The 26,263-nt window shown below is 54.7% G+C and overlaps 1 protein-coding gene across 1 annotated transcript; it reads left to right on the top strand.

Moving 5' to 3' along the window:
* On the top strand, positions 1-26,263 carry bcl11ab (BCL11 transcription factor A b). Its single transcript, XM_086142479.1, has 3 exons — positions 1-383; positions 2,226-2,612; positions 23,866-26,263. Exons 1-3 carry the CDS (start codon positions 329-331, stop codon positions 25,833-25,835), a joined length of 2,412 nt encoding a protein of 803 aa, XP_085998605.1. The 5' UTR covers positions 1-328; the 3' UTR covers positions 25,836-26,263.

Here is a 26,263-nt window from a genome sequence, read left to right on the forward strand (position 1 = left end):
TTTTTTTTCTCTTGGCCGGAAAACACACACACACACACGCACACACACACACAAAAGTCATGAGGAGCTCCGGGCAGCCCGCAGCAGCAGCAGCAGCAGCAGCAGCAGCAACGCGCTCTGCATGATCTGCAGCTCCACCTCCTCCACCTCCACCTCCGCAACCGCGGATGGCCGACGCATCAATGAGGACCTCCCGCTCGGATCGTACCTCGTAGGGGAGCGGGGACCGGACACTCGAGGCTCCTTCCTCCCCCTCCACCCCCTCCACCGTGCACCGACAACCCCACGGATGTGAACTCTACCGAGGAGCCGCCGCCGACGCACCGACATGTCTCGCCGCAAGCAAGGCAAACCCCAGCACTTGAGCACACGGGAGTTTTCGCGTAAGTAGTAATATATATATATATATATTTTTTTTTTTTGTTTGTTTTCATTCTCTTAAAAAAAAAAAACAGTCAGTGTCCTTTTAGTTTTTTTTTTTTTTTCAAACCCACGGGAATGGAAAGTTGGAAAATAAAGAAGAAAAAGTTGCGGGAAGCGTTTCTTTCGCCGTGAAAGGACGTGCAGTTTTTTTTTTTTTTACGGCCGGAGACCTTTGCCTGGAAGAAGGCGGTCGTCCCTTCACCTCCACCTCCACCTCCACCTTCTTCTCCTTCTCCTTCTCCTCCGCCTTCTCCTCCTTCTCCTCCACCTTCTCCTTCGCCGATAAGTTTTCAGGTGTTCCAACCGCTGTTGTGTTTTATTTACGGAGGAGGAAGAGGTGTGCGTGCGTGTGTGCGGGTGCGTGTGTGTTTGCGTGTGTGTGTGTGTGTGTGTGGTGTTTACATGCCGGTCCACGGCGCTGGGGAACCTCGTGTTCGTCGCCACGCAGGAGCGCAGCCTGCTCCCTCCCCCCTTTCCCTTCCGTTGTGCCACGAAGTTTCTCTCACACGCCGTTTAAAATGGGCGTGCGCGCATGTGTGTGTCCACGAAGCATTTCACGCACATGCACACGCACTCGTCTCCACGCGGTAGTGTCACCCACGGGGAAAAAATAGTGTTTTTCCACTCCCTCCCTCCCTCGCTTCCTTTTTACGCACGGGTTTGGAGGGAACTCTCCCTCCTCCTCCACGTCCACGCAGGGTCCTCCACGCGTGGAGTCACCTGACAGCTCGCCGTGGCCGTTAACGCACGTCAAAGCACCCGGATGCGGGCTGGCTTTCGGATCTCCCGCGGCAGGATGTTGTTTCTTCTCTCTTTTTTTCTTTTTTTCCCCCCTTTTTACGCGCGTTTCCGGTCAAACCCAAACAAACACGCGGAACAGAAGAAGAAAAAAGAGGAAAAAGAAGAAGAAGAAGGAGGAAAAAGAAGAAGCGTCTTCTCCTTCTTCCTCCATGTGTGCGCGCACCGTGCACGGCTCGGCCAGCGGGGGGCGCAGTCTCCCCCCCCTTCAGCCGCGCATTGAACTTGAACTTGATCCTTTTTAAGAGGAGAAAAAGCACAAATCCACGCGTGTTTTCTCTGTACAGTCGGTCAGACCACTGCAAATACCGCGTCTCGCACGTTCTCTCTTTGCGTGGCATTTCAAATACTCAACTAATCTATTTCTCCTCTATTACACATCAGTAACATTTTTTTTAAAATTTCCCCTCTTTTTTTCCCCCCTGATTACTATTTTGCTGTTTTTCCAAAGCGGCAAAACAAAGAAGGTTTGAGGAGGTGTGTGTCTGTGTGTGTGTGTGTGTGTGAGTGGCACTCCTGTGAGACTGGTGTGTGTGTGTGTGTGTTCGTGTCAATGTCAAAATGGGATTATTTGGTTCGAGGGGAACCTCAGGAGAACCTCCTCACCTTCAACACGGCTGAAGGTGCAGGTATAAGGAGCGCAGAAGTGGGGTTGTTTGACTCCGCCCCCCTCGCCGCTCCCCTCGCCACCCCACCACACTCGCGGGACCTACTCCACATCCAACCCCTTCCACGTCCGACCTCGACCATCCCGGCGAAAAAAAAAAAAAAAAAAAAAAAAAAAACAGGGTCCAATCATCTTGAACTCAAATGAGAATCTATTTTTTGATCCTCGGAGGTGTTGGGTTCATTAAGAACGCCAGATTGGCGGCGCCGTGGAAAGAGGGTCAGACGCCGGGCGCGTGGCAGGGCCTCCTTGTCATTCGCCTGATTATTATTAAAAGATGTTTTTTTTCACGTGCGTTTTCTTTGACATCCTGGCTGTCTCCTTCCCGCTCCCGCAGCTGAGCCGCTGTCAGGCGTTCTACCCGAAGAAGACTCTCAGGACCCGCCCCGGCTGGGGGCGTCTCAGGGCGAGACCCTGAAAGGGGAGCAGGACCTGCTGACCTGCGGCCAGTGCCGGTGCCGCTTCCCCCTGGCCGACATCCTGCTCTTCATCGAGCACAAGCGGAGGCGTTGCCGCGGCGGCCCGTGCGCCGACAAATCCCCGGACGGGCCGCCGTCCTCCCCGCTGGCTTCCCCCGTGTCCACTTCCTCCTCGCACTCACGGACCGCCCACCAGCACCCGCGGAGGGTGCGCCACCCCGTGGAGGTGGCGGTTCAGGTGTCGCCGCGGGACGAGGATTGTTTACCCTTGCAAGGAATAATCCCCAAGCAGGAGAACATCGCAGGTAAAAAAAACAAACAAACAAACAAAGCGCTGCTTTCAAAATGGCCGCCATGTAAGAGTAAACTGTTGTAAACACACACACACACACACACACGGTGATGATGCCAGGAGGGAGAGGTTGAGCGGCTCGCCGTATCAAAGGTCACCCAGAGTCCACTTTCAGCCAGGAACAATAGCTTTCTCCGATTTCCACCCTCTTTTTTTTTCGCCTCCCGCCCGCGGGGGTTAAATAGCGCCCGTCTCGGAGATCTCAGCCCCCGACCTTTTCCCTTAAAGTCAGACAAAGGGGGGAGATTATGAAGAGAAAAGAAGATTCTCTTCTTTTTCTGTCGCCGCCGCGTCCCCTTGCCGCTGCCCCCTTCTCATGTGGCGGCGATGGGATGCGATCTCCGCCCGCCTCAAGTATGCGCCCGGGCCGAGGAGGACGGCGGCGCCGCTGAAATTAAAGACGAAGAGATAGACCGTCGAGGAAGAGGCGTTTATTCCAGGAAGTCGGCGGCCACTAATTGTCGGGGTTTCGGCGCGATTCGGGTAATTAAGGGACGTCGGGTTGGATTCCCGCGAGGGGATGGATGAAAAAAAAAAAACGCCGTCCCCCCTGAAGCGGCGTCCGGCTCTGACCCGCGCCGCGATCTGATTTCGCGATGCTTTTCGGGCTAGTTAGCTCGGTCGGTTAGCTCTCCGCACACACACACACACACACACGCACGTCTTAGCTAGCGTGCCCCGTGGCCCAGTCAGCTGCTGGAAGTGGCTTTGTCTTCTGCTCATCCAGACGAGTTCACATGATATCATAAGGTCCTCGCCGCAGCTTTATTTATAGGCCTCCCCCGGATCTGGATATTGTGTAACAGGAGCTCCACCGAGCTCGATGGCGGCGGCGGCGGCGGCGGTAGCGGCGGCAAGCGGAGCGAGGCCGCATCCTGTCCGGACACCTCATCGGATTATGTCTTCCTATTTCCGTATTTGAAGCGAGCGCGCAGGAGAGGATGGCAGAAATAGAAGGGCACGCATCGGTCACGCTCCCCCTCCCCCTCCCCCCCGCCCCGTCTTCAGGATTGATGGCGGCGGCGTAGCCCCCATATGCTAGCTGCCATGTTCTCGCTAGCCGTTTCGATGCGCCGCCGCAAATCTCCCGCGCCGACAGGGAGCGTGTTACGCGTTACGCTCCTAATGAGTTACTGTATCCCGCCACGGTGGCCTGTGAATGTGACCCCCCCCCCCCACACACACACACACACCCCTCCTCTGGAAGTGTAATATGATGCAGATGGGTCTCAGCCACGGCCGCTGGAGAGGAGCTGCTCAACTTAAGGGGAGGCGATGGTTGAACTTGAAGGTGGGGGAGGGGGCGGGGACAGCTGAGGCTGTCTGGGAGTCTCCCGGCTGCAGCTGGGGCCGGGGTGGGGTGGGGGGGGGGGTGGGGGGGTGGAGGTCGGGTCTGCGGCGCTCCAGCCCTGGGCCGTTAAGAGGAGGGCCGCGCCGTCATTTGCATGATAAACAATTTAAGATATGCACGGGGACCACGTCGCTTGTCTCCAGATTATGGATGGCCCAGAAAAGGGGGGGAGCAGATGATGGTTTCTCACGCGAAACGTTGGTCACCACCAAGCTGTTTTTTTTTTTTTTTTTTTTGTTGTTTGTTTTTGTTTTTTTCCCGCTGACACGTTTTTTTTTTTTTTTTTTCTATTTGTTTGCATTCCATTATCCAATTAGCGCGGCGCGATTGTCGTTCCCGCTCGGCGTTTCCGTCACGCCCCGTTCACCCGCGACCCTTTTCCTCAGCGTTTCGACCGAATATCCGACACCGCGTGACAAAACCGCCGTCTCACTCCTCGCCCCCTTCTCCCGATTGTTCTCCGCCTGCAAACCTGGCCTCCGAATCAATACGGAGTTAATCACAGAGCCGCCTCCAAACCCCCCCCCCCTGGAAAACATTCCTGCAACTGGAGTGTTGTTCCGTGCAACACCTCCAGAAACCTTCCTGCCGCAGCTTGCCCGTCCTGTTTGTCCACGACGGCTGCGGAGACAAAGGTATTTAGCAGGCTCGGAGTTGGCACCGTGCCACCTTTCTCCCAACCACCAGCACCACACACACACACACACACACACACACACCACCCACCCACCCCGTCCTTCACAAGCGTACACATAAACACACTCCGGGTATCTGTCAGGCAGGGCTGTGCAGGGAGGGGGGTGGATGGCTGAGTGGAGAGGCAGTGATGTCTTCTTCCGGTGGTCAGTGTGTGTGTGTGTGTGTGTGTGTGTGTGTGTGCGTGTGCCGCCCCCGCCGTGCTTTGTCTCTCCACGATCAGTTTAAGTGATACTGAAAAGGCTCCGGTGAATTCCATTGTAATTAATGGAGGCCGGCTAATATTGTCAGCATGCATCCCCCCCCTGCTGTCTTCAAAATAAAAAGACACGAACGCCAACCGGGGCCTCCGCTACTATCCCGCTCATTCAGCAGACACCATCCGGTTGTGTTATAAACAGCTTATATCGCGTTATTACATATCAAACAGTGTAATAACCCGTGTATAACAGTATAATAACACAGTCATCATGCAAAATGAGCTAAAGTCCTTTAATTTTTTTTTTTTATTCGCCTGCAACACACATGAATAGTAATGATGAATCGGTGTATTCACCCGCCGGAGTCCTAATTACACAGGACGTATAGCAACGCGCTAGCAACGCGTGGCCGTGTCCGATATTACGATATAATTATGTAATAATGAATTTATTCACACGTGTCCTTTCGCTTTAGCTGCAGCCAGCGGTGTCTTCCCTCACTGTTGGGGGGTGGGGGGGGGGCGCCGACGCTAATTGCGTTTCATTTTCACGCGCTTGGGCTGCTGGAAATCACATCACGTGCACAGTTGGTGATTTGTGTGTGTGTTTTCGGCTGCGTGAATTCTTCGCCGTGTGTTTCTCAGAGGAATGAATGAATGAATTTGTGCTAGCATGGTGACATTAGCGGTCGTCGTGCTAATCAAATACGATAAAAAGTACTCACGCTGTGTGTGTGTGTGTGTGTGTCACTGTGTGTGTGTTGTCAGCTGCGTTAATTCTTCACTGTGTGTTTCTCAGAGGAATGAATGAATGACTTAGTGCTAGCATGGTGACATCAGCGGTCAAAGTGCTAATCGAATACGATAAAAAGTACTCACGCACTGTGTGTGTGTGTGTGTGTGTGTGTGTGTGCGTGTGTGTGTTTTGAGCTGCGTGAATTCTTCACCGTGTGTTTCTTAGACGAATGAATGAATGACTTAGTGCTAGCATGGTGACATTAGTGGTCATAGTGCGAATCAAATAAGCTAAAATGTACTCATGCCGTGGGTGTGTATTTATGAGAGTATGTGTGTGTGTGTGTGTGTGTGTGTGTGTGTGTGTGTGAGAGATGGTGTTTTAGGGATACGCTTCCCTTATTAGCTTACCGAGCTGCTGTGGCTGCGTGCGAGTGTGTGTGTACCGGCGTGGTTTCGGCCACTTAAACTGTTTATAGCTCCGTGTGTGTGTGTGTGTGTGTGTGTGTGTGTGTGTGTGTGTGTGTGTGTGTGTGTGTGTGAGGGCTGTTTGTTAAAGCTTTACTACCCTGGGCGTGCAGGCGGGACATGAAAGGGTCTTTGGCTTGGCAAGCCTGGCCCGAGGACACCCCTCTGTGGATCATGCCAGCTCAGACTTGGCACAGAGCGCGGGGCCTGGGGGGTGGGCTGGGCCCGAAATGTGTGTGTGTGTGTGTGCGTGTGTGTGTGTGTGTTTGTGAGGGAGGTGGAGAATGCCTATCTATGTCTAAATGTCACATTTTGTGTGGTTTAGGAAGCAGACCGTTTGATGAGGAGGTGTGTGTGTGTGTGTGTGAGTGTGCCTCTGACAACAGGCTAGAGCGTGTGTGTACTTAGGGGTAGGCTTGCAATAAAGTGTGTGTGTGTGTGTGTGTGTGTGTGTGTGTGTGTGTGTGTGCGTATACTGCACTCACCGCTCCTGACTTGGGCTTCCTGTGTCTCTGTTTGTCTTCTAACAACCTTAGTACCACAGCCTCAGGCCATTCAGGTGGAGGCTAGTTGAAGTATGCACACACACACACACACACACAACCACAACCTCACACTCACACTCACATATAAACCACACATGCACACAAGAGGCCATACACAAAATAGCTCGCCCGCCCACATATGCACACGGACACACACCTGTTTTAAAAACAATGTGCCCCCCGTCTCTGTTTACACACACACACACACACACAGACACACACACACACACACGCAATGCCGTGTGAAACTTGTGTTTTGTGTGTAATAAATGCTCTGCGGCCCCATAATCTGTTGCGAGTTGATGGGATCTGTCAGACACATATGATCCTTATTTCTCCCTCTCTTTCTCCCTCCTCTGTTTGTCAATCAGAACCAGAACCCTCAAAGTTTTTCCGTCCACATCCGCGTCCAACCTCATTCTCTATCTTGCACATTTGGCAGGCGGAGCCAGTCAGAAGACACACACACACACACACACACACACACATTTTACTGTCAGACAAAGCTCCACGACAGAAACAACCTTGTTTGTCCACAGCCGCGTCACGACGGATGAGGGGGTGGGAAGGATGGTCAGAAATAGGCCTGTCTTGCCTCTGTCCTGTCAATAGCGTGGCAGGCCGTCACATTCCGGGGTCAGGGTTCGCCTGGCGGCGGCGGCGGCCTGTCACGCCGTCCGCCGACGCCGCCACCTGCAGGTTAATGACTTTATTTTTAGACGGAAACAGAACCGGTGGAGAGAAAAAAAAAAAAAAGGGCGGTCTTTGATACAGCTGCAGCTCAGGAAGTGGCAGATGGAGAGCCGAAACAGACAGAAGTGATATTTTAGGAGGAAGCGGCGGGTTAGACGAAGAGGTGCCGATTCCCACGGGGTCATTTTCACCGAAATACCAAGAACGGGGCCGGAGGACGGGATTGTATCACACCGCAAGCGCCGTGAGATCACAGGGGTCGGGTCAACCGCCGCTATTGTGACTTCAGCCCCCGAACCCTCCACTCCCACTGTTCCAGCCGGCGTGATAACGCGCCCGCGGCGTCACGTCCGCCCTCCCCGTCCCCCCCGCCGTGAACCCAGTGATCCCCGCCGCTATCTCGTCTCCGGACCCTATCAGTCTCGTTGCAAAGGCCGGGGTTGGGTCTTGTCCCGTGACGCTGCGGGTCCGTGGGCGCGTGTGATTAGTGCCGCGGACGGGCAGGCGGGTGGCCACTCGTTCATCCGGCGGCCTCGTCTCGCCACTTTTATCTGCGTGGAAGAGATACCGACAGAGAGGGGCCCACCCCCACCCGTCTCACACTATACTTGTGAAAAGTCGCCTTTGTACGTGTGTGTGTGTGTGTGTGTGTTTATGTAGCCACATCTGCTGCTGCGGCAGCGTTTTGGTTAAAAGGTACGCGCTAATAGGCAGCGGCGTTCCTCGGGGAGGGGTCGCGCTCCAAAGCTCATTGCCTGCTAATAGCCGGAGTTTAAGCGTACATTTGATCTTCAATTCAAATCCCAAGTCCTTTTTTTTTTTTTTTTTTTTTTTTTTTCTCTAAAACACCGAATCACGAGACTCTCGAACCCGCGTCCGTCTCCGAGGCGCTGCGTTTTTTTACTTTTTCAATTTTTTTTTTTTTTTAAGAACCACTTCCAGCATTCATGCACGCCGCTAGCTTTGACACACACGCGCAAACACACGCTCCCATCCCATGCACCCTTTAGCTTTTTTTTTTTTTTTTTCGCAGGCTGAATCTCACTGATAACACGCCGGTGCCCTCATTTAAATTTGAAGCGCTTCTTTAATCTTCAAAGGCCTGATTGCTTTATGAATATGCATGGGCTGCGCTGACTCTCAGTTCATTACCTTGTTGTAAATTCTAATGACCATTAGGGTCCCTGCGCCGTAATTGCCAATTGTTTTGCATTTTTGATTAGCCCATTACCGCCGCGCATTCTGAGCATGTTTGCCCCTGCCTGCCCGGCTGCAGGGCCACGGGGCGAGAGGCGGCGGCGAAAGGAAGGAGGAAGAAGAAGAAGAAGGGACGGAGGGAAGCTCCTGGAGTGGAAATCTTTGAGCTAAAAAGCGTTGTTTGTGTGTGTGTGTGTGTGTGTGTGTGTGTGTGTGTGCAGAGGTGACGTAAAGGGAATGAAAGAGCAGAACGGTAGAACCGGATGTTGTTCTTGTTCCCGTCGAGCCTGAGTGCAAGAACGTGTTCCCCGCCCGCGTTTGTCAGACTGCATATTTGTTGTTCGGGGGCCGGCTGACGCAGTTTCGCGTGCCATCCCTCGAGCTGCTGCGCGGGGATTCGGCCGCGGACACGGCAGCGGCGGCGGCGGCGGCGGCGTGCTGTGGTCCCGCTCAGCGTATCCCGGCGCCGGCCCGGGCCAGGGCCTTATTAAAGATTGATGGCTCCTTGCAGAATGGCATCGCCCCGCTACAACTTGATAACATCTAATGGATAATTTAGCGCTCTAAAACCAGCCCCCCTCTCCTCTCTATAGCCGGCTGGAGCGGACAGCAGCTGCTGGGCTTTTGGGGGCTGCTGCTGCTTTGGCTGTGTGTCAGACGGCGACGTTCGGGGGGGCGGAGGGGGGTTTTGGGGGCGCGAACGGCTCGTTTGTCTGACCGGGACGTGACTGGAAGCCCCTCTTTGCCACCCGGAGTCGACCTCCGGTGTCAAGAGTCGATTAACTGGCTCATTCGCCGGGAAAACGTTCGCACTCTGGGCCCCTTCCACACACACACACCATCCTCGCCTGCCCCTGCGAAGTGTATCGTTACGGCTCCCCCGGTGAAACAACATGGCTGCCGCTGCCTGCGACCTGTACATATTTCCATATCGCTGAGCTTCCTTTGAATGACAACTAATGCTATCTAGATAATTGAACACATAAATGTTGCAGGACCCCCTCCCCCCACTCACACACAAACACACACACACACACACACACACACACTGGAGCGGGATTCATAATCTCGGTCGTATTGTCACCCTGCTCCCTGCCCAGTCTCTTATTCCCAGACTATTAAACTGTTGACAGTTTGGTTAATCGTCCCATGGTTTGACTCTCAGGGCATGTGTGTGTGTGTGTGTGTGTGTGCAGAGTCGGGGGGGCGGGGGGGGGGGGGGGTCCTGCAGGGTCCTGACCATGATGGAGACACAAAAAAAAAAAGGGGGGGGGGGGTTTGAGCTGAGGATGAAATAGAAAGTCAGTCTTAGCAGGCTGGCCGGCCAGTGAGTGTGTGTATGTGTGTGTGTGTGTGTGAGTGTGAACCGCCACAAAGCCCGCGCAAGAAAGGTAGCAGCGGCGGAGCTGACCGTGGCCAAAGGAGTCTTAGGAAGACAGCATGATAGATGGCTTTGTTAAAGTGTCCCAGGGTGTCCCCTGAACTTGGAGCACTCTGTTTATCTTGAATAGGAGAAGCGCAGAGGGTTGGGGGGTGGAGGGGGGATGGGGGGGGGCAGGAGGAGAAAGGGAATGATATAGCTTTCAGTGGACGGGAAGAGAAAAAGGAGGAGGAGGGGGAGCCTGTATCTGGGCAGGCCTGGCTGGGGGGGTTGGGGAGGTTAAGGGGGGGTCGCGCGCAGCCATGGCTGCTGGGGAGACGGGGGATGGAGGGGGGCGGGGGGGCAGCTCTCCTACTGGCTGTCCATTAACAGATGAACTTGGCAATGGTCCAGGCCTCAAAGGTCTTGGGAGACAGGCGCACACACACACACACACACACATACAAATGGGTGCACACTTGCTCGGTACCTGCTCGCCATCCCCCTTCCCCAGGCGAGGGGGGCAAATGTCCGGCGTCGAGTCTGCGTCAGAACCCGCGCAGACCGGTAAGCCAACCGGTCCAAGAAGCGTCCGGATAGAGCAATGTGTGTGTGTGTGTGTGTGTGCTTGTGTGTGTGTGTGTGTGTGCCCCCACCCCCTCTCACACCCCTCTGTTTTTCAAAACCCCGTGCAGGAAACAGGGAGAACCTCTAACCTGAGGGCTCAGGACAAAGCGGCGCGGGGGTGGGTGGTGTGTGTGTGTGTGTGTGTGTGTGTGTGTGGGTGTGTGTGTGTGAGGTTGGGGGGTGTCAGGAGAAGCGAGGGAGCGTGGGAACAAAGCGGGAGAGGAATGAAAAAGCGGGTGGGAAGGAGAGGGGAAGATTGCTCAGCTGGTGCGGCACTGCTTCTTGTGACGACGCAACGTGAGCTTCACGCCGCCGCCATTGTTTAGTCAAAACATCCCGAAAAACAACGTGAGCACACGGTTTCCTTCGCATCTTCCGGGGTCTTTGCTCGCCGCCCGACAGGAAGTAGATAATCGGACGCGGCGGCCGAAAGCGCGCCCCCACGTCTCTCACGAAAAACCACGCCATCTTCTTTTTGCCTCTCAAAATATTACGGAAGCTGTGGTCTATACATCAGTGTGAAGCTGCAGCTGATGTATGAGTGTATTCATACATATATAGACTGATGTGTGTGTGTGTGTGTTTGTGTGTGTGTGTTTATGTCTGCCATTCAACAAAGATGCGTCTCCTCTCATAATTACAACTCAGATGTGTCCCTTGTGTGTCGTGGAGCCGTCTGCTCGCCGCGCCACTTCAAAAGCCCTCACACACACACACACACAAATGCAGGGACAGACATACACACACACACACATACACATGCCGCGCCTCAAGATGGCAGAGCGCGAATGTCAACGTCACACACATGAAAGCTACCTCGCGAGGGATTCTTCACCGTGAAACCTTCAGATTTATAGCCGTTAAACTGCACTCTTAATCTACCCGGATAAAAAAGAAAGAAAAAAACAACTTCCTGTTTCTTCTTCCCAGCGGAGAATGTGATTGGTCAGTTCGCCGCCCGCTGGAGACAGGAAATATCTTCAGTCGACGGCTGGACAGGTACTCGCTCTAATTTTAGCACCGATGCCACCCCGGCCTTTTAAGTGTCTTGGCAGTGATTTCTAAAGCATGGCAAAAATCACTAAAAATAACCACACACACACACACACAGACACACACACACACACACACATACATACATACATGCGCTGTCACCCGGTTGCTCGTGTGTGTCAAACCCTTGCATCACTGCTGACTGATGGACGTTGTGATAGATTCATCAGATGCAGGCTGCGGGATCGCCATTGATAATTCATGTATGTGTGTGTGTGTGTGTGTGTTTTCACGCGCTCCCATTTCCGTGCACGCCAGTTTTGATATTTATCTGAAAAAAAAAAGGTGCTTCCTTTCAACCCCCCCCCCAACACCCGCCCCCCGGCTCTGCTCCATTTTCCACAAACACGTGTTATTTCCCCCAAAACTCCCGTCTTCGTAGCAAAAGAAATATCTCCCTCGTCTGCGTGCGTGTACATTCTTATTATGTGTGCGTGCATTTGTGTGTGTGTGTGTGTGTGTGTCTGTTTTCATAATGCCCCCCGCCCCCCCCCCCATTCCTGCAGATTTGCATATGTATATGTGCAGATTGTATGAGGAGAGCTTTCACACTTTGAGCAGTTGGATGGGGAGGGCCACAGGGAGGAGGGGGGTGTTGTAGGAATGGTGTGTATGGTTTATGTGTGTGTGTGTGTGTGTGTGTTGGGGGGGGGGTCATGTTGGCACTTTCACCCCCCCCCCCCCCCCCCCCAGACAAAGCCGGTCACCACTCCCAGATGGTAGTCTGCTCTCTTCGGCCATGTGTCTGCTGTGCATGTGTGGGCGTGTTTATGGACGGAGGCGCATACAAAGACGGGGGGGCAAGTGAGAGTTTGTGTGCAAAATGGGTGAGTGGGTGGGGGTGGGGATGGGGGGAAAAGTTTCGGGGGGCCCGCACGCCGTACCACAGGGCTTTCTCAGGAGGGTTGGCGCTGCGTCCCGGCTGCCTTGTTCCAGATGCATTAGAATACATAATGCAGGATGGGGAGGGGAGGGGCAGCGTGAGGGCTGGACCGCCGCTCGGGCTGAGGAGGGCACGGCACCAGAGGAAGTAGTCGCGGCGACGATGACCTTAAGATACCGCGGAGCGTTTTGGCTAATGGGGTCGGCGCAGAGAGCGCGCCTACCGATTACCGTCACGGCTGCCCGGTCAGGGGGGGGGGGGGGGAGGGATCCGGCACGCAGGGGGAAACGGCGTCTGAGAGGAAAAAAAAAAAAAAACAGCGTTTGTGCACCATTTCACAAAAAGTAGGTGTCTCTGGGATCTGCAGGTTCACATGGACACACCTGGCAACGCTAATAAGTACAGAAATGTGTGTGTGTGTGTGTGTGTGTGTGTGTTTTCCTTTGACTTGAAACCGGTATGCATGGTAACCCTCTGCAGGATCTCCTGCACGCGTCCCGCTACGTGCTAGCCCGTCGCGCGGGCGCTGAGCAAGCTGCAGCCGGTCTGTCATCGCGTCCGAGACATGAAGTGACACCGTTTTGTTGTTTTTTTCTTTTTTATTCTCTCTCTCTCTCTCATTACGGGGATCTGAGTCATCGGAACAAAAATAAAGAATCCGCTGAGCGCGCCTGTTATTACAACACGGGGTGTTTAGCTTCTGTGATGGAGGCGTCGATTGGTTGGAAGGCAACGGCGTGTTGCGTCAAACACCTGGCCGCGTACGTGCGCTGCCACGTTAGCCGAGGTTTTGCAGATGTTACGGCGAGGAAAAAAGGAAAACCAAACGTTCTGACGTTGAATACGGGGAGTCAGAGAACATCTCTCTAGTCCATCCCGATGTTCTCGCAAGGAATCCGGCCCCAGGGTCCCGTCTAAGCTCTGGTGTGTGCAGGGATCTGTCCATCTCCTGGATGGACTCCAGCCTCCCTGACCTTGGTGTTCACTTTCCCCGCGTCCCCAGACGTAAACAGGGCCGACGCTCAGACAGACAGGAAGTTATCCTCGCTGATGTCGCGTCGGGCTCGAAAACACACGCATCTGTGTGTGTGTGTGTGTGTGTGTGTTTGTGTGTGTAAATGCATGCCTGTATTTTGCACCTCCTCCCCTTCATTCCTGTCAGACTGGTTCTCCCTCGCACTCTCTCTTTCCTTTTGAGCTCGCCTCCCTCTTTTTTTTTTTTTTCCATTTCCAGCTCATTTTTCTTCCTTTTATCAGACAAGTAACCAAACTCCCCGCTGACGGCATTTCATCCCGTGGCCCAAAATGCTAAGATAGCTTGCCCCGTGTTTTTTTTTTTTTTCAACCTTCATCGAGGCCGGGCCCCGTCGTGCCAGCGAGCAGCCTGGCAGGGAGCGCGCTCCGTGCTCGACATGCCCCGCTCTCCCCAGGCTCGGGTACCGCCGTCCCGTGCCAAGTACCAGGGCCAGATTGCCTGTAATGGGCCCGCCGCTTCCCCTCTCATCATCTGTCAGCGCTCTGGATTAGACTAGCGGGTCCAAAGAGGGCTACCGCTCTCCAATTAAAAAGGTTAATTTGCCCCCCCCGCCCCTCCCTCCCTCTACACATTGCCACATCTTCATTAGCGCTCATTTGACGCCGTTGGTTTTCCTCCTCTTTTTTGTAAACCGAAGCGGATGAAGAACGCGCGCCCGCTTGGTTTTCCTCTCGCCGAATTGGATTAAATCTTCTATTTGAAACGACACGGCGCGGGTCGTTAGCCTAGCCTAGCCTAGCCTAGCTTAGCTTAAATATGATGAGCCAAAAGGGAGAATGGAGTTCACGTGTTCTCTCTATGACGTGGGAATAAGGGAGTGAATGGCTGTTTGTGTTTACAGGACGTGTGAAAGGACGTCTCTATATGACCTGTGAATGAAAGGTGAAAAATTGTATCTATAGATAAATGTGTGAATGAGAGGGTGAATGGCAGTATGTCTCCCTACATAACGTGCAAATGAAAAGGTGAATATTTGTATCTCCATACGATGTGTGAATGAGAGGGTGAATTTTGAATGTACCTACACGTCGTGTTAACGACAGGGTGAATTTTTATAAGTCTCTCAATGATATGTGAACGAGAGGGTGAATATTTGTTCGCATATGTATATATATATATGTGACATGTAAATGAGAGGGTGAATGGTTTCATATATATATGCACATAAACATGCACATATACTGCTCAAAAAAAAATGGAGCACTAAAATAACACAATCCTAGATCTGAATGAATGAAAAATACTTTGTTCTTTACATAGTTGAACGTGCCGACAACAAAATCACACAAAAATGATCAATAGAAATAAAATGTATGAACCCGTGGAGGTCTGGAATCGGAGTCACACTCAAAATTATAGTGGAAAAACACGACAGGCTGACCCGAAATGAATCAGTGGTGCATCCTACGTGGACAGTTTGATTTCACAAAAAAAATATGTCATAAATACATATATATACATGACGCGTGAGTGAGAGGGTGAATGGTTGGTTGTCTGTTTATGACGTGTGCGTGAGAGAGCCAATCAGCGATGATCCAGGCTCCAGCCCCTCCTCCACCCTGAGTGCGGGATAAGCGGTGTCCATAATGAACAAGTGAATGAATGATCTACCTCTTTTCCGCAGAGGTAGATCCAGCGCTCCCTCTCATCCCCTCAAATATGGCTTAGGCTTAAGGGACTCAGAGGAGTGTGTGAGCGTTAAGGCAATTAAATGTAACCCCCCCCCCCGTCCCAGAGCTCCGTCACAATTCTCCGGATTACCGGGAGACACAGTTCCTTCTCTTCCCCCCCGGCTCCGTTTCCACGCCGTTCCCCGGCCTTGTAATACCTGCCGCACCGCTGCGTCGCGAATAAGAGGCGCAAGGCTTAGCGGTGTGACTTTCCTGAGGTTACGCAAGAGGCCCTCCATGCGTCGGCGGAGCGGCTTCGGTCAGCTGGAGGGCCGGGAGAGAAATGTCGCCGGAGCGTGGGCACTATTAGGAAAATGGAAAAACAAAACAAAGGTAGTTTAAGGGAATATTGACTCGGACTGACCGCCGCCCCTTCGTTCATTCGCTCACAAACATCCACTCATTCATGAGTCATTTAGAAATGCAACATTTACTCACTCATTCACTCATCATGTAGTTATACGACCACTCATTCATTCACACGTCTGGTCAATGAAGCCCCTCCACGCCGTGTGCGTGCACGCGTGTCCATTAGCGTTAGCAATGCTGCTGCAGCGCCGTCCGCCAGCGGCGTATGAACGTTCATCTTAATAGCTTACGACAGCTTCATAAAAGCTTTCGCATTGGGTCGCTCGTGCACGGGATGCGAGCGGTTCTCCGCGAATGTGGCGCGGGTACGGTGAACACAACGCGGGTGCAGCGAACGCAACACGAGCACAGCCAACACACATGCGTCTATACGGTAGTCTGTTTACATTCCAGAACCGGCTGCCACGTACAAAGATCCACAAAGTAGCGACTGTGTTTTTATTTTATTGTTTATTTGTATTTTAAAGCTTTATGACCCTCCCCACACTCTTATTAACCTGTCCCAAACACTTGCTTTATGCTTCAACAAGTAGTGACAGCTAAATGCATGCTATGTGCAGGAGATGCTACAGTGAGAATGACGCTACGCTTGCTCAGCCAATCAGATGCCAGGATACAGAACACTAAATGAAAATGCTTCTTTTACCAGAAAATAATTGAAAAAAATGACGTTGTAAAAATACATTTATACGGCAAAAATCATGATTAAATCTGCAATATAAAGTTAAAATCTGGATTGTTGATCCAGGATGCAGTGCAATTCAAAATCTAGACTTTAAATATCTGGATTTTTAATCCAGGACATAATTTTATATCGCTGATTTTTCACTATACCCCGGGTTTTTGCAATTTTATATTGCTGATTTTTTAATCATTTTTTAATACAGTGAGACCGGGGAAAGGTGAACCCGGTTTTGTTGAATAAACATCCGGGCGAAGAAGCAACACCGGCACGTCCTTGAAAAAAGGCGACGGTTTTGAATCGCGCCCGTCCTCCGCGCGAAGGCGGGCGGCGACATCCTCGTCTTCCTTTCCGGTCCTTTCGGGCTTCGGTCGGCCTCCCCGACGCCGCAATACGAACGAAAACAAAAGGTCGGGTTCGCCGACGGCGTTCCTCCTCCGAGGAGCGGGGCTGCAGCAGATGCGTCATCATCTGGTGTGAAGCAGCCCGGCGCTAAATGAAATTGAGGGTCACTCCCGGTAGTTTCGGTGATTAACATAAGCTAATGACTTGGAAGGATGAACAGGAGGTGGAGATAAAGGGGGGGGGTTTGGCTCCCTCGCTCGCCATTAAGGGCCCCGCACCGGGTGAGCGGGACGCTTTCCCAATACCGCCTTGAACCCCCCCCTTAACAAAATGTCTGCACGGTCACGCAGGAAGATATTATTAGCTGTATTTCCCCCCCTCCTCCCGGTTATCCGAGATCGCGGCGCTTTCAGGGCCCCTCGTTCGAGTTCCCGCTGCAGATTAAAGGAAATTTTAGCAGCTTTTTTTTTTTTTTTCCCTTCTTCTTGAGGCAATAAAAGCATACAAAGGTAGCAGCTGCCCGCTAATGTAATCTACAACCGGGCCGCCGCTAATGCCGCCACCATGGCGGGAAACTGCAGAATCGCACAGTTTGCCCGAGTTTCCGATCTGGGGAAGAGACTGGTGGCCTGGTAGGGCTTGAGGCTGACGTCCGTGACAACTAATTTTTCCTGGAGACGAATAAAGGACCACCCAAACCAAAAATATGAATTAAATTATGTATATGTGTCGCGAATTAGCACATTAGCATACGTTCATCGACAAAGCTCGAGAGTCCGAGGGTGCTTTTTTTTTTGTGAATGACATTTTACTGTCAGTCAGAAAAGCACCAGACCCAAAACATCCGGACAAGAAATCTCAGGCGGCTCACGTGCTTTTTTAAATACTTTTTTTAAGGTCCATTAATCCAAATTTCCACTCCTGAGATACATTAACACGGGGTGAGTTTGTTGGGAAATTGTCCTGGAGTACGGCGTAGCTTCATCTCGGCCGCTCTCGTGTGTGTTTGTGTGTGTGTGTGTGTGTGTGTGTGTGTGTGTGTGTGTGTGTCGGTGTGAGTGTGTGTGTGTGTGTGCCGCCTGTTTAAGGCTGCTCATCCACCCTTTGCAAGCAGGTTCTCCGCCGACCCGCTACATCATTGAACCCGTCAAAGAGCCGCCCCGGCAAATCGGTCGGCCCGTGCACGTGAGCATGCACGCCCGTGATTCTCTATGTGTGTGTGTGTGTGTGTGTCAGCGCACTTCCTCCTTGACAACATCCACCATCAACGCGGCTCCTTCGAGGAAAAGCAAACCATTTCCAATCTGTCGGCCATTTTTTTTTTCTTTTCTTTGCATACACAAGCGCGCTTGCACACTTCCGCGCAAACGTAAGGGGTGTTTACTTAAACCCGATGACCCGTCGGACCCCCCCGCCCTCCCCTCGCTCCCGGGGGTTGGTCCCCCCCCCCCCCCCTTCACATAAACACGCTGATCTATAGGAGCCGGGGACGCGGACAGATTTCTGGCACGGCTGCACAGGTAGTTTTCCTGCACAGTTTGAGATCTTAGGGCCGTAGCCTCGTTAAAAGGCTGATTTATGCTCCACAGCTGGGCACAAAGGAAACTACAGGCTGGGCACCGTAATTAATATCACGCTCGCCGCCGCGCGTGTTCGCGACGGACCTCGGGGAGGGGGGGGCCGGAGGGTCGCGCGGCTACAGCTGGACGCTAACAGCTAGCGCCGCGTCCGAGAGGTAACTCTCGATCCCGCCGTTTTTTAACCCCCCTCTCGTACGATCGCCATGGTAGCTGATCACGCCACATGTCTCCAATTAGCGGGCCGGAATCCGGTCGGGTGAGCGTCGGGGATGAAGAATGGTTTGGAGCGTGGCCCGCCATTGGCCGACGTGTGGCCCATCCGTCTCTGGCGGAGGGGTTATTGATGGCGAGCGCTCTCCCGTCGGAGGAGGAGGAGGAGGGGGGGCGGTTTTAAAACCATCACGGGATTAGTCATCCAAAACTGCCGGAGCGCAAAAGCTTGTTATTATTTGCCCGTCGCCGCGGCTACGTGGCTACCTCCTCGCCGCGCCAAGTCCCCGGCTCCCCTCCTATCAGAGTGTCCTTAAAGGGAGCGAACAGGAGGCCGTTTTGCAAATTTAATCAGGATTCTGGAACGAGCCGGCGATGGAAGTGGCCAAACGCCGCTTTTTTTTTTTCCTCCCCGGATGAATTAATAATGGGAAGGGGAGAGGGGCCGCACGGAAGCACGCAGGAGCGCCGCGCGCCGACGGCGCATTATGGCGTTTTTGTAGGATCCTGCGGCGCGGCGGCCGACGACCCCGGCTCCGGAGAGCGCGGTGACCCGGAGATAACCCCCCCCGTCCGGACACTCCGGCTATTGACGGCTCCTTAACCAGGCGACCGCCGTGCGCAAAGTCACACACACCAGATGGGACGCGTGTTAAACCCCCGGCCTCCACGGCTCTGGGCCACGGGACGCCGCCCGCACACTGGCCCTCTTGTTTCCGCCCGCGACGCCTCCGGGCCCCGTCGCCACAGCGAGCCGCCACGGTCGGGCCGAGCTCACATGCCCCGGCCCCCTTTCGCCCCAAGGTGGCTGAGCGGGAGGGGAAAACAACCGCACGGTTCAAAAACAGCCCTTGTTCGGCGGCTTCTCGGTGACGGGGGGGGGACGACGACGAACAACTCGGGTCAACGGCTGCTTTTTTTTTTTTTCCCGACTTCCGACGGGGAAAAATGCGAGGCTTTGTCGGCCGTCCTCTTCATCGCCTTATCGCGTCGGGTGTGATGTGCAGGAGATCGGGGCGCCCCCAGCGAACGCGGGGGAGGAAGGGGGGGGACGGACGCGCACGCCGGACCGGCAAAGGGATTTTCAGGCCAACTTTAATCTCTTCTCTGTTACCCTTATCAGAATGTACGGGGGCAGCGATTGAAGGAGCGGTAACTAGGGGACCATGCAAGTTGCATGAGGGAGCGACGGCAAAACGGGAGCGGCGGGGAATGAGTCCAGTGATAATCACCCGTGTGTGTGTGTGTGTGTGTGTGTGGTGAGAGAGCGTGACTGAAGATGGGGGCGAAGTCTCGAGAAACGGCGCCTCCCGTTCTTCCCCCCTTCATCTTCCCCTCCCATCCCCGTCAAAAGCGGGCCTCCTCTGCTGAACCGGCGTGTCCGATTTTATTCCCCGAACGCCATCTTCGCCCCGCGCTCGCTCTCGTTCTCGCGTTTTGCTTTCCTCCGGCTTTGTCTGGTAATAAAATGGTAATAACAAGATGCAAGTGCGTAATAACTGCTATGCAAGGCACCTTATTTTGATGTTGCTCTACCTTTCTTCTAGTGTTTATTATCATTTTAAACCAGATCCCGCCATCTTTCCAGCGCCGCCGTAACAGCATTATTTATTTATTTTACATTTTCCACATCGCTCTGTCCATTTTAAGCCCATCTCGGCGACGACGGGGAAAAGGCCGAAGCAGGGGAGGTCGGTTTCGGAGCCCCCGCATGCTCCGGTGAAGCCGAATCGCGCGCCGGCAAATGGTATGCGGGCTCATAATGCGCTCCACTCGTCCAATAGCCGGAGATGAAACAGTTTTGACAGTGTCGAATGCCCTGCCCCGGGGGCCTTATCATCCTCCGCTGCCTGCTCGCCTCCCCGCCCCGGCTTCTCCTCTCCTGATGCTATCTATCTGGAGATTTATGCAGAAACGCGCAGCTCGCCGACCCCCTCCCGCCCCGTCCCGCCCCGTCCCCTCCGACCCGCTCCATCCTTTTCCGCGGGGACGGCCGGGCCTGTCATGAGCCGAGCTACGCTACGAGACAGCCGCCCTCCCGTTTTCGGAGAGGAAGCGCGAGACGTCGACCGTCGCCGCGAAGATGATGATGATGATGACGCTGGCGGTGATTACCGGACAAAGCAGATACAGGGATTTTCATCAGATTAGCATGTGTTACTATGTAATTACACATTGATTATCAATTATCGTATGTTGCGCGTGTTGCCTTTTTGCATTCTTGTCGCATAATTGCGATGCATAAATTACGCATTAATTATGCACAAATTGCGTTGTTGTTATTATTAGCAGTAACCGCATCACAACGAGTAGTTGCTTGCGTGGAACTTGAACTTTGCATTATTAATATTGTTGGCACCGATTATCAGTAGTACAGGAGCTGCTGCAGAACGACCAGAAATTAAATATGTCGCAGTACATCGTGCGATACTGCCGAGTGCTAGTGTGGAAAGTGGAGGTTCGCCGCCATCTGGTAAAATTGCGCAAGGAACGTGAATGCGTTTATTACACATGTATTACACATGAATAACACATGCTGTTATTTACTTTTGTAAAAAAGGTATCAGAAAGTTTCCAGAATGCGCGATTATACGTGAAAGTCGTCGCCGGGCCGGGGTTCCGGGCCGCTTCCCGGCTTCTACCCGCTAAGTCAGGTGAAAGTCATATAGAAGACTCCTTGGGAAATGAACGGCGGCAAACGGGAGCTCCATAACCGGCCTCCTCCCTTCGCCCCCCCACCCGCGCCATCCCTGACTGTGAATACACTAATGATATAAACAGAGTGCTAATCACATTAACGGCGGCGGCGGCCGTATTGACGGGCCCCCCGCCCCGCCGCGCCTCTCACGCCGACACCCATAAACACTCCTGAATATTGGCAGGGAGCGGCTATTAGCATAATCACTTTACAGGTGTGCAAGCGCGTCCCGGCCCCCGGCCCGGGCGTCTGGGCCGCGGCCGCCGCTAGCTTTAGGAAATGACGGCGGAGCCACACACACCCCCCCCCCCACCTCTCCTTTTGGGAGCCCCGCGAGCTAATCCCGTTAGCACGTCCCCTCCATTAGCTAAATGACCAATATCATTGAGCGGCGGGGCGGCCGGTGGTCGGTGAAGGACGAGACGAGCTGGAGGTCGAGGGGGCGGGTCGGCGGAAGTGGCGGCGGTGGCGTGGATGGAGGCGGGCGTGACAGTAGGAGAGGTTAGGGTTTCAAAGTGTGTGTGTGAGGGTGTGTGTGACCGGTTTGCAATGATAGAGCGATCTGCACAAGGGCGGGGGACGTCAAAGTGTGTAAGGTGTCCGGGCGGCGGTAGTTCCCTGGGTGCCGTGATCTGCCGGGAACACACACACACACACACACACACACACACACACACACACACACACACACCCACACACCCTTGCATCAGTCAGCCTTGTACTTCTTATGCAAGAGCTCCGTATCATATTCCCAGCCTGCTCGCCGCTCGCCGTGCCCGTCGGACGCCATGACGCCCCCTCCCCCTCCTCGCCCCCCAGCTTTGTGCCGCAATGTGATGCAACGCCTCTCTCTCCGTCCCTCCTCTGTCTCCATTTTTTTTTTCCATACTTTTCCACCTTTTCCCTGCCCCCTTTCGCTCAGGGGTCGGTGGGGGGGAGGAGGTTCGTCCTCCTCTCTCGGCCGGATCCGATTTCAAAGGGGGAGCTGGAGATCCGGCGTTCGCCGCCGCTCGCCTCGAACCCGGGGAGGAGAGGAGGACGAGTCGAAGAAGAGGAGGAGGAGGAGGAGGAGGAGTTCTCCTTTTATTCTGTCGGAGGACGGACTCGTTTATGAGATCATCCGTCTTCTTCTTCTTCTGTGGTTTCAAGAGGGGGGGAAAACAGAGAAGCCCTTGAAGGCCTTTTCTTCTTCTTCTGTCCTTGGTCCTCGGGGCTGCCGGGGGCGACGACGCCCGAGAAATATCCCCCTCCCTGCCGTCGACACGGACCCGTCTGTGCCCGTCCGGCACCCGAACCTCCACCTCACGCTCCTGATAAAACCAGGCCGGCGCTGCCGTGGTGTACAGGAAGTGCAGGAAATGTCCCCTTCACGCCACGCTTCTCTCCTTCCGCCCCCTCCACCCCTCCTTCCTCGCCCTTCACAAAAAAAACTGCAGGAAATCTCCCGGCGTTCATCCTCGAAGTCGAAAAAGAGGCCCGCTCTTTTTTTTTTTTGTTCTTTTTCCATTTAACCCATAAAACACACACACATGCATGCACACATGCACGGACGCCTTTTTTTTTTTTTTTTATTTGCGCTCACGGGGACGTGCGCAGGGGGGCAAAAATGGCCTTTTTTTTTTCTTCTCTTTTTTTTTTATGATGGAAAAATTCCACGGTGGGTCGGAGCCCTCGCAGGTGGCAGCTATTAACTGTAATTTTTGCAGATTGTAATGATCCATAATTTACCGTGGGGGGGGGGAGAGTGTTTTTTTTTTTTTTTTTTTTTTACGTGCAGGTTTGATTGAGCGCACGTTTCATGCCATGTTCTGGTCTTTAAGTGAGGTCGTCCGTGGGGGGTTCAGGGGCGGAGGTAGGCAGAACAGGACGACTCCCCCCCCCCCCCCCCCCACTCCTCCTCGCTCCCCCCTTTCCGCCGCCGCCACCCGGGAAACGCCGGCGCCGCTGCTCATCCGCATCATCCTGCTTTTCTTTCCACCCCCCCTCTCCTCTTCCTCGCTGCCCCATCCTCACCCCTTTGTCTCCCGGCTTAAAACATGCATGTCCGTCCACCATCTTAGGCTTCCGCCATCGCAAACACCACCTCCTCCTCCTCCAAACCCACTCCTTTTTTTAAAAAAAAAAATTGTCCTGTCTTTTAAGACCACGGCGTGGGTTTAGCGGCGTGAACGACGGCGAGAGGAGAGAGGGAAAGAGAGAGAGGGAAAAAAAAAAAGGAAAAAGGGATAAGAAAGGGAAGGAGATGAAAGAGGGGAGCGCTCGTGGCGGACGCTTTGCATATCTCCCTCCTCCACCCCCCTTCTCCATTCACCTGAGAGGATTTAAATAAATCCACACGGCATGAAATATCAGGAAAATATTAAAGGCGATGCATCAAATGCTATTACACACACACACACACACACACACACACACACACACACACACACACACACACACACACACACACGCATACATGCGCGCTGCACCCCCACTCCACTTAAAAACGCCAATTTATGGTCACATGACCCCGTATTGGTGCCCGGGCGTTAATGTGCGGCATTAGATACACGTCCCACTTAAGCCGTGCTAATTCTGTAAACAAGGCAGCGGCGGTGTGTGTGTGTGTGTGTGTGTGCGTGCGTGTGTTTGTGTGTGTGTGTTCAACCAGATTAGATCTGCTGAGAGCGGCGGACTCAACTACCGACAGTGGATTCTGTGTCAAGACGCGGCGCTGTACATGTCGTTAGTTAATAACATTGTAATTACTTGGTTATTACACTGTTATGGTTCTGGTTTTGAAGTTGTGCGTTTCCCCCCCCCCCGACAGATAAGGATGAGCCCAGCAGCTACACGTGCACCACGTGCAAACAGCCCTTCACCAGCGCCTGGTTCCTGCTCCAGCACGCCCAGAACACCCACGGCTTCCGGATTTACCTGGAGAGCGAGCCGGGGAGCCCGCTCACGCCGCGCGTGGCCGCCGCTCCCGGGATGGGCGGCGAGTGCGCCTCCTCCCAGCCGCCCCTGCACGCCGTCCACCTGGCCGACGGCAGCCCCTACAGCCTGCTGAGGATGCCCGGCTCCGGGTCGGGTCGGGATTCGGCGTCCACGCCCCGAGAGGGCCGCTACCCGCGGACGCCGCCGCTGTTCAGCCCGCCGCCGCGGCACCACCTCAGCCCCGACGACCTGGCGCTGGCGACGCACCATCCCAGCGCCTTCGACAGGGTGATGCGGCTGAACTCCGTGCCGTTGGACACCCCGCCCAGCATGGACTTCTCCAGGCGGCTGCGCGAGCTGGCCGGGAACGCCACGGGCTCCTCGCCGCCGCTCTCGCCGAACAGACCCAACCCTATGCAACGGCTGCTGCAACCGTTCCAGCCGGGCTCCAAGCCCCCCTTCTCCGCCACGCCGCCCCTGTCCACCTCCCAGTCGCCGTCGGGCTCGCGCTCCACGCCCAACGCCGTCGCCGGCGCGGCTCAGCCCGGCACGCCGCTCAAGGCCAAGTCCTGCGAGTTCTGCGGGAAGACCTTCAAGTTCCAGAGCAACCTCATCGTCCACCGGCGCAGCCACACCGGCGAGAAGCCCTTCAAGTGCCACCTGTGCAACCACGCCTGCACGCAGGCCAGCAAGCTGAAGCGCCACATGAAGACGCACTGCCAGAGCAAGTCGCTGGCGCCCAACGCCAAGTCGGAGGACGGCCTCTCCGCCGCCAGCTCCCCCGAGCCGGGAACCAGCGAGCTGATGGGCAGCGCCACCGACGCCCTCAAGTCTGTGGTGGCCAAGTTCAAGAGCGAGAACAACGGTCTGCTGCCGGAGAACGGCGAGGACGAGGACGAGGACGAGGACGAGGACGAGGAGGAGGAGGAGGAGGAAGAGGAGGAGGAAGAAGAGGAGGACGAGGAAGAAGAGGAGGAGGAGGAGATGGACGGCAAGCCGGCGATGGCGGAGGAAGGCGGGAGGACGGATTACTGCTTCAGCCTGCGGCTGGAAGGCGCCCGCCACCATCAGAACAGCGAGGCGCTGCACCCGCGGTGCCGAAGCTCCTCGCGGGAGCGCGCCGACGTCGACGCGGGCGCCGAGGCCGACGGCGGCGCGGTGAACGGCCTGGGGTCGCTGTCCGCCGACGGGCTGTCCAGGAAGCTGCTGGGCGGCGGGGTCAGCCCCGGCTCCCTCAGTCCGCTGTCCAAGCGCATCAAGGTGGAGAAGGACACGGACCCGCCCACGCCGACCATCCCCAACACGGAGAACGTGTACTCGCAGTGGCTGGCGGGCTACGCCGCCTCGCGGCAACTCAAGGACCCCTTCCTCAACTTCACCAGCGGGGACTCCAGACAATCGCCCTTCGCCTCGTCGTCCGAGCACTCGTCGGAGAACGGCAGCCTGCGCTTCTCCACCCCGCCCGGAGAGCTGGACGGCGAGCGGGTCGCCTCGGGGCGCAGCGGCGCCGGGAGCGGCGCCAGCACGCCGCACGGCGGCGGGAACGGCCGCCCCGGCTCCAAAGACGGCCGCCGCAGCGACACCTGCGAGTTCTGCGGGAAGGTGTTCAAGAACTGCAGCAACCTGACGGTGCACCGGCGCAGCCACACCGGCGAGCGGCCGTACAAGTGCGAGCTGTGCAGCTACGCCTGCGCGCAGAGCTCCAAGCTCACGCGCCACATGAAGACCCACGGACAGATGGGCAAGGACGTTTACAAATGTGAAATCTGCCACATGCCTTTCAGTGTGTACAGCACGCTAGAGAAACACATGAAGAAGTGGCACAGCGACCGCCCGCTAGCTAACGACATTAAGACCGAGTAGGCTACGAGCTGCTAGCATGCTAGGAGCAGCACGCTAGCAGCCCTCTCTCTCTCTCTCTCTCTCTCTCTCTATCTATCTATCTCTCTCGGCCCACCGCGGCCAAAAAAAAAAGAAGCTACCCCGGCCAGCTAGCCGCCGACAAGCGAGGGGAAAGGACACACGGGGGTCCGCCGCCACGTACGCAGTACAAGCCCCTCCGACCGCCGCCCTCTGGAAAAACGAAACCCCGAATGCGTGATCCGTCGCATCGGACGCGAGGGTGGGGGGACTACTTTCGAGCCTTTCTATTGTGCAATAATTTACACGTTTTGTAATTTTTTTGTAACTGGACGGCGTACTTTTTTGCGCGGCGCGTCTCGGGGTCACCGGTCGTAACCCTGCCCCCCCCCCCCCCCAAACACACACACACACACGCCTCACCGTCCCCC

The sequence above is a fragment of the Fistularia commersonii genome, chromosome 35 (assembly GCF_037954325.1).
Source record: "Fistularia commersonii isolate RoL2024-O1a breed Wild chromosome 35, RoL_Fcom_v1.0, whole genome shotgun sequence".
NCBI lineage: Eukaryota > Metazoa > Chordata > Actinopteri > Syngnathiformes > Fistulariidae > Fistularia > Fistularia commersonii.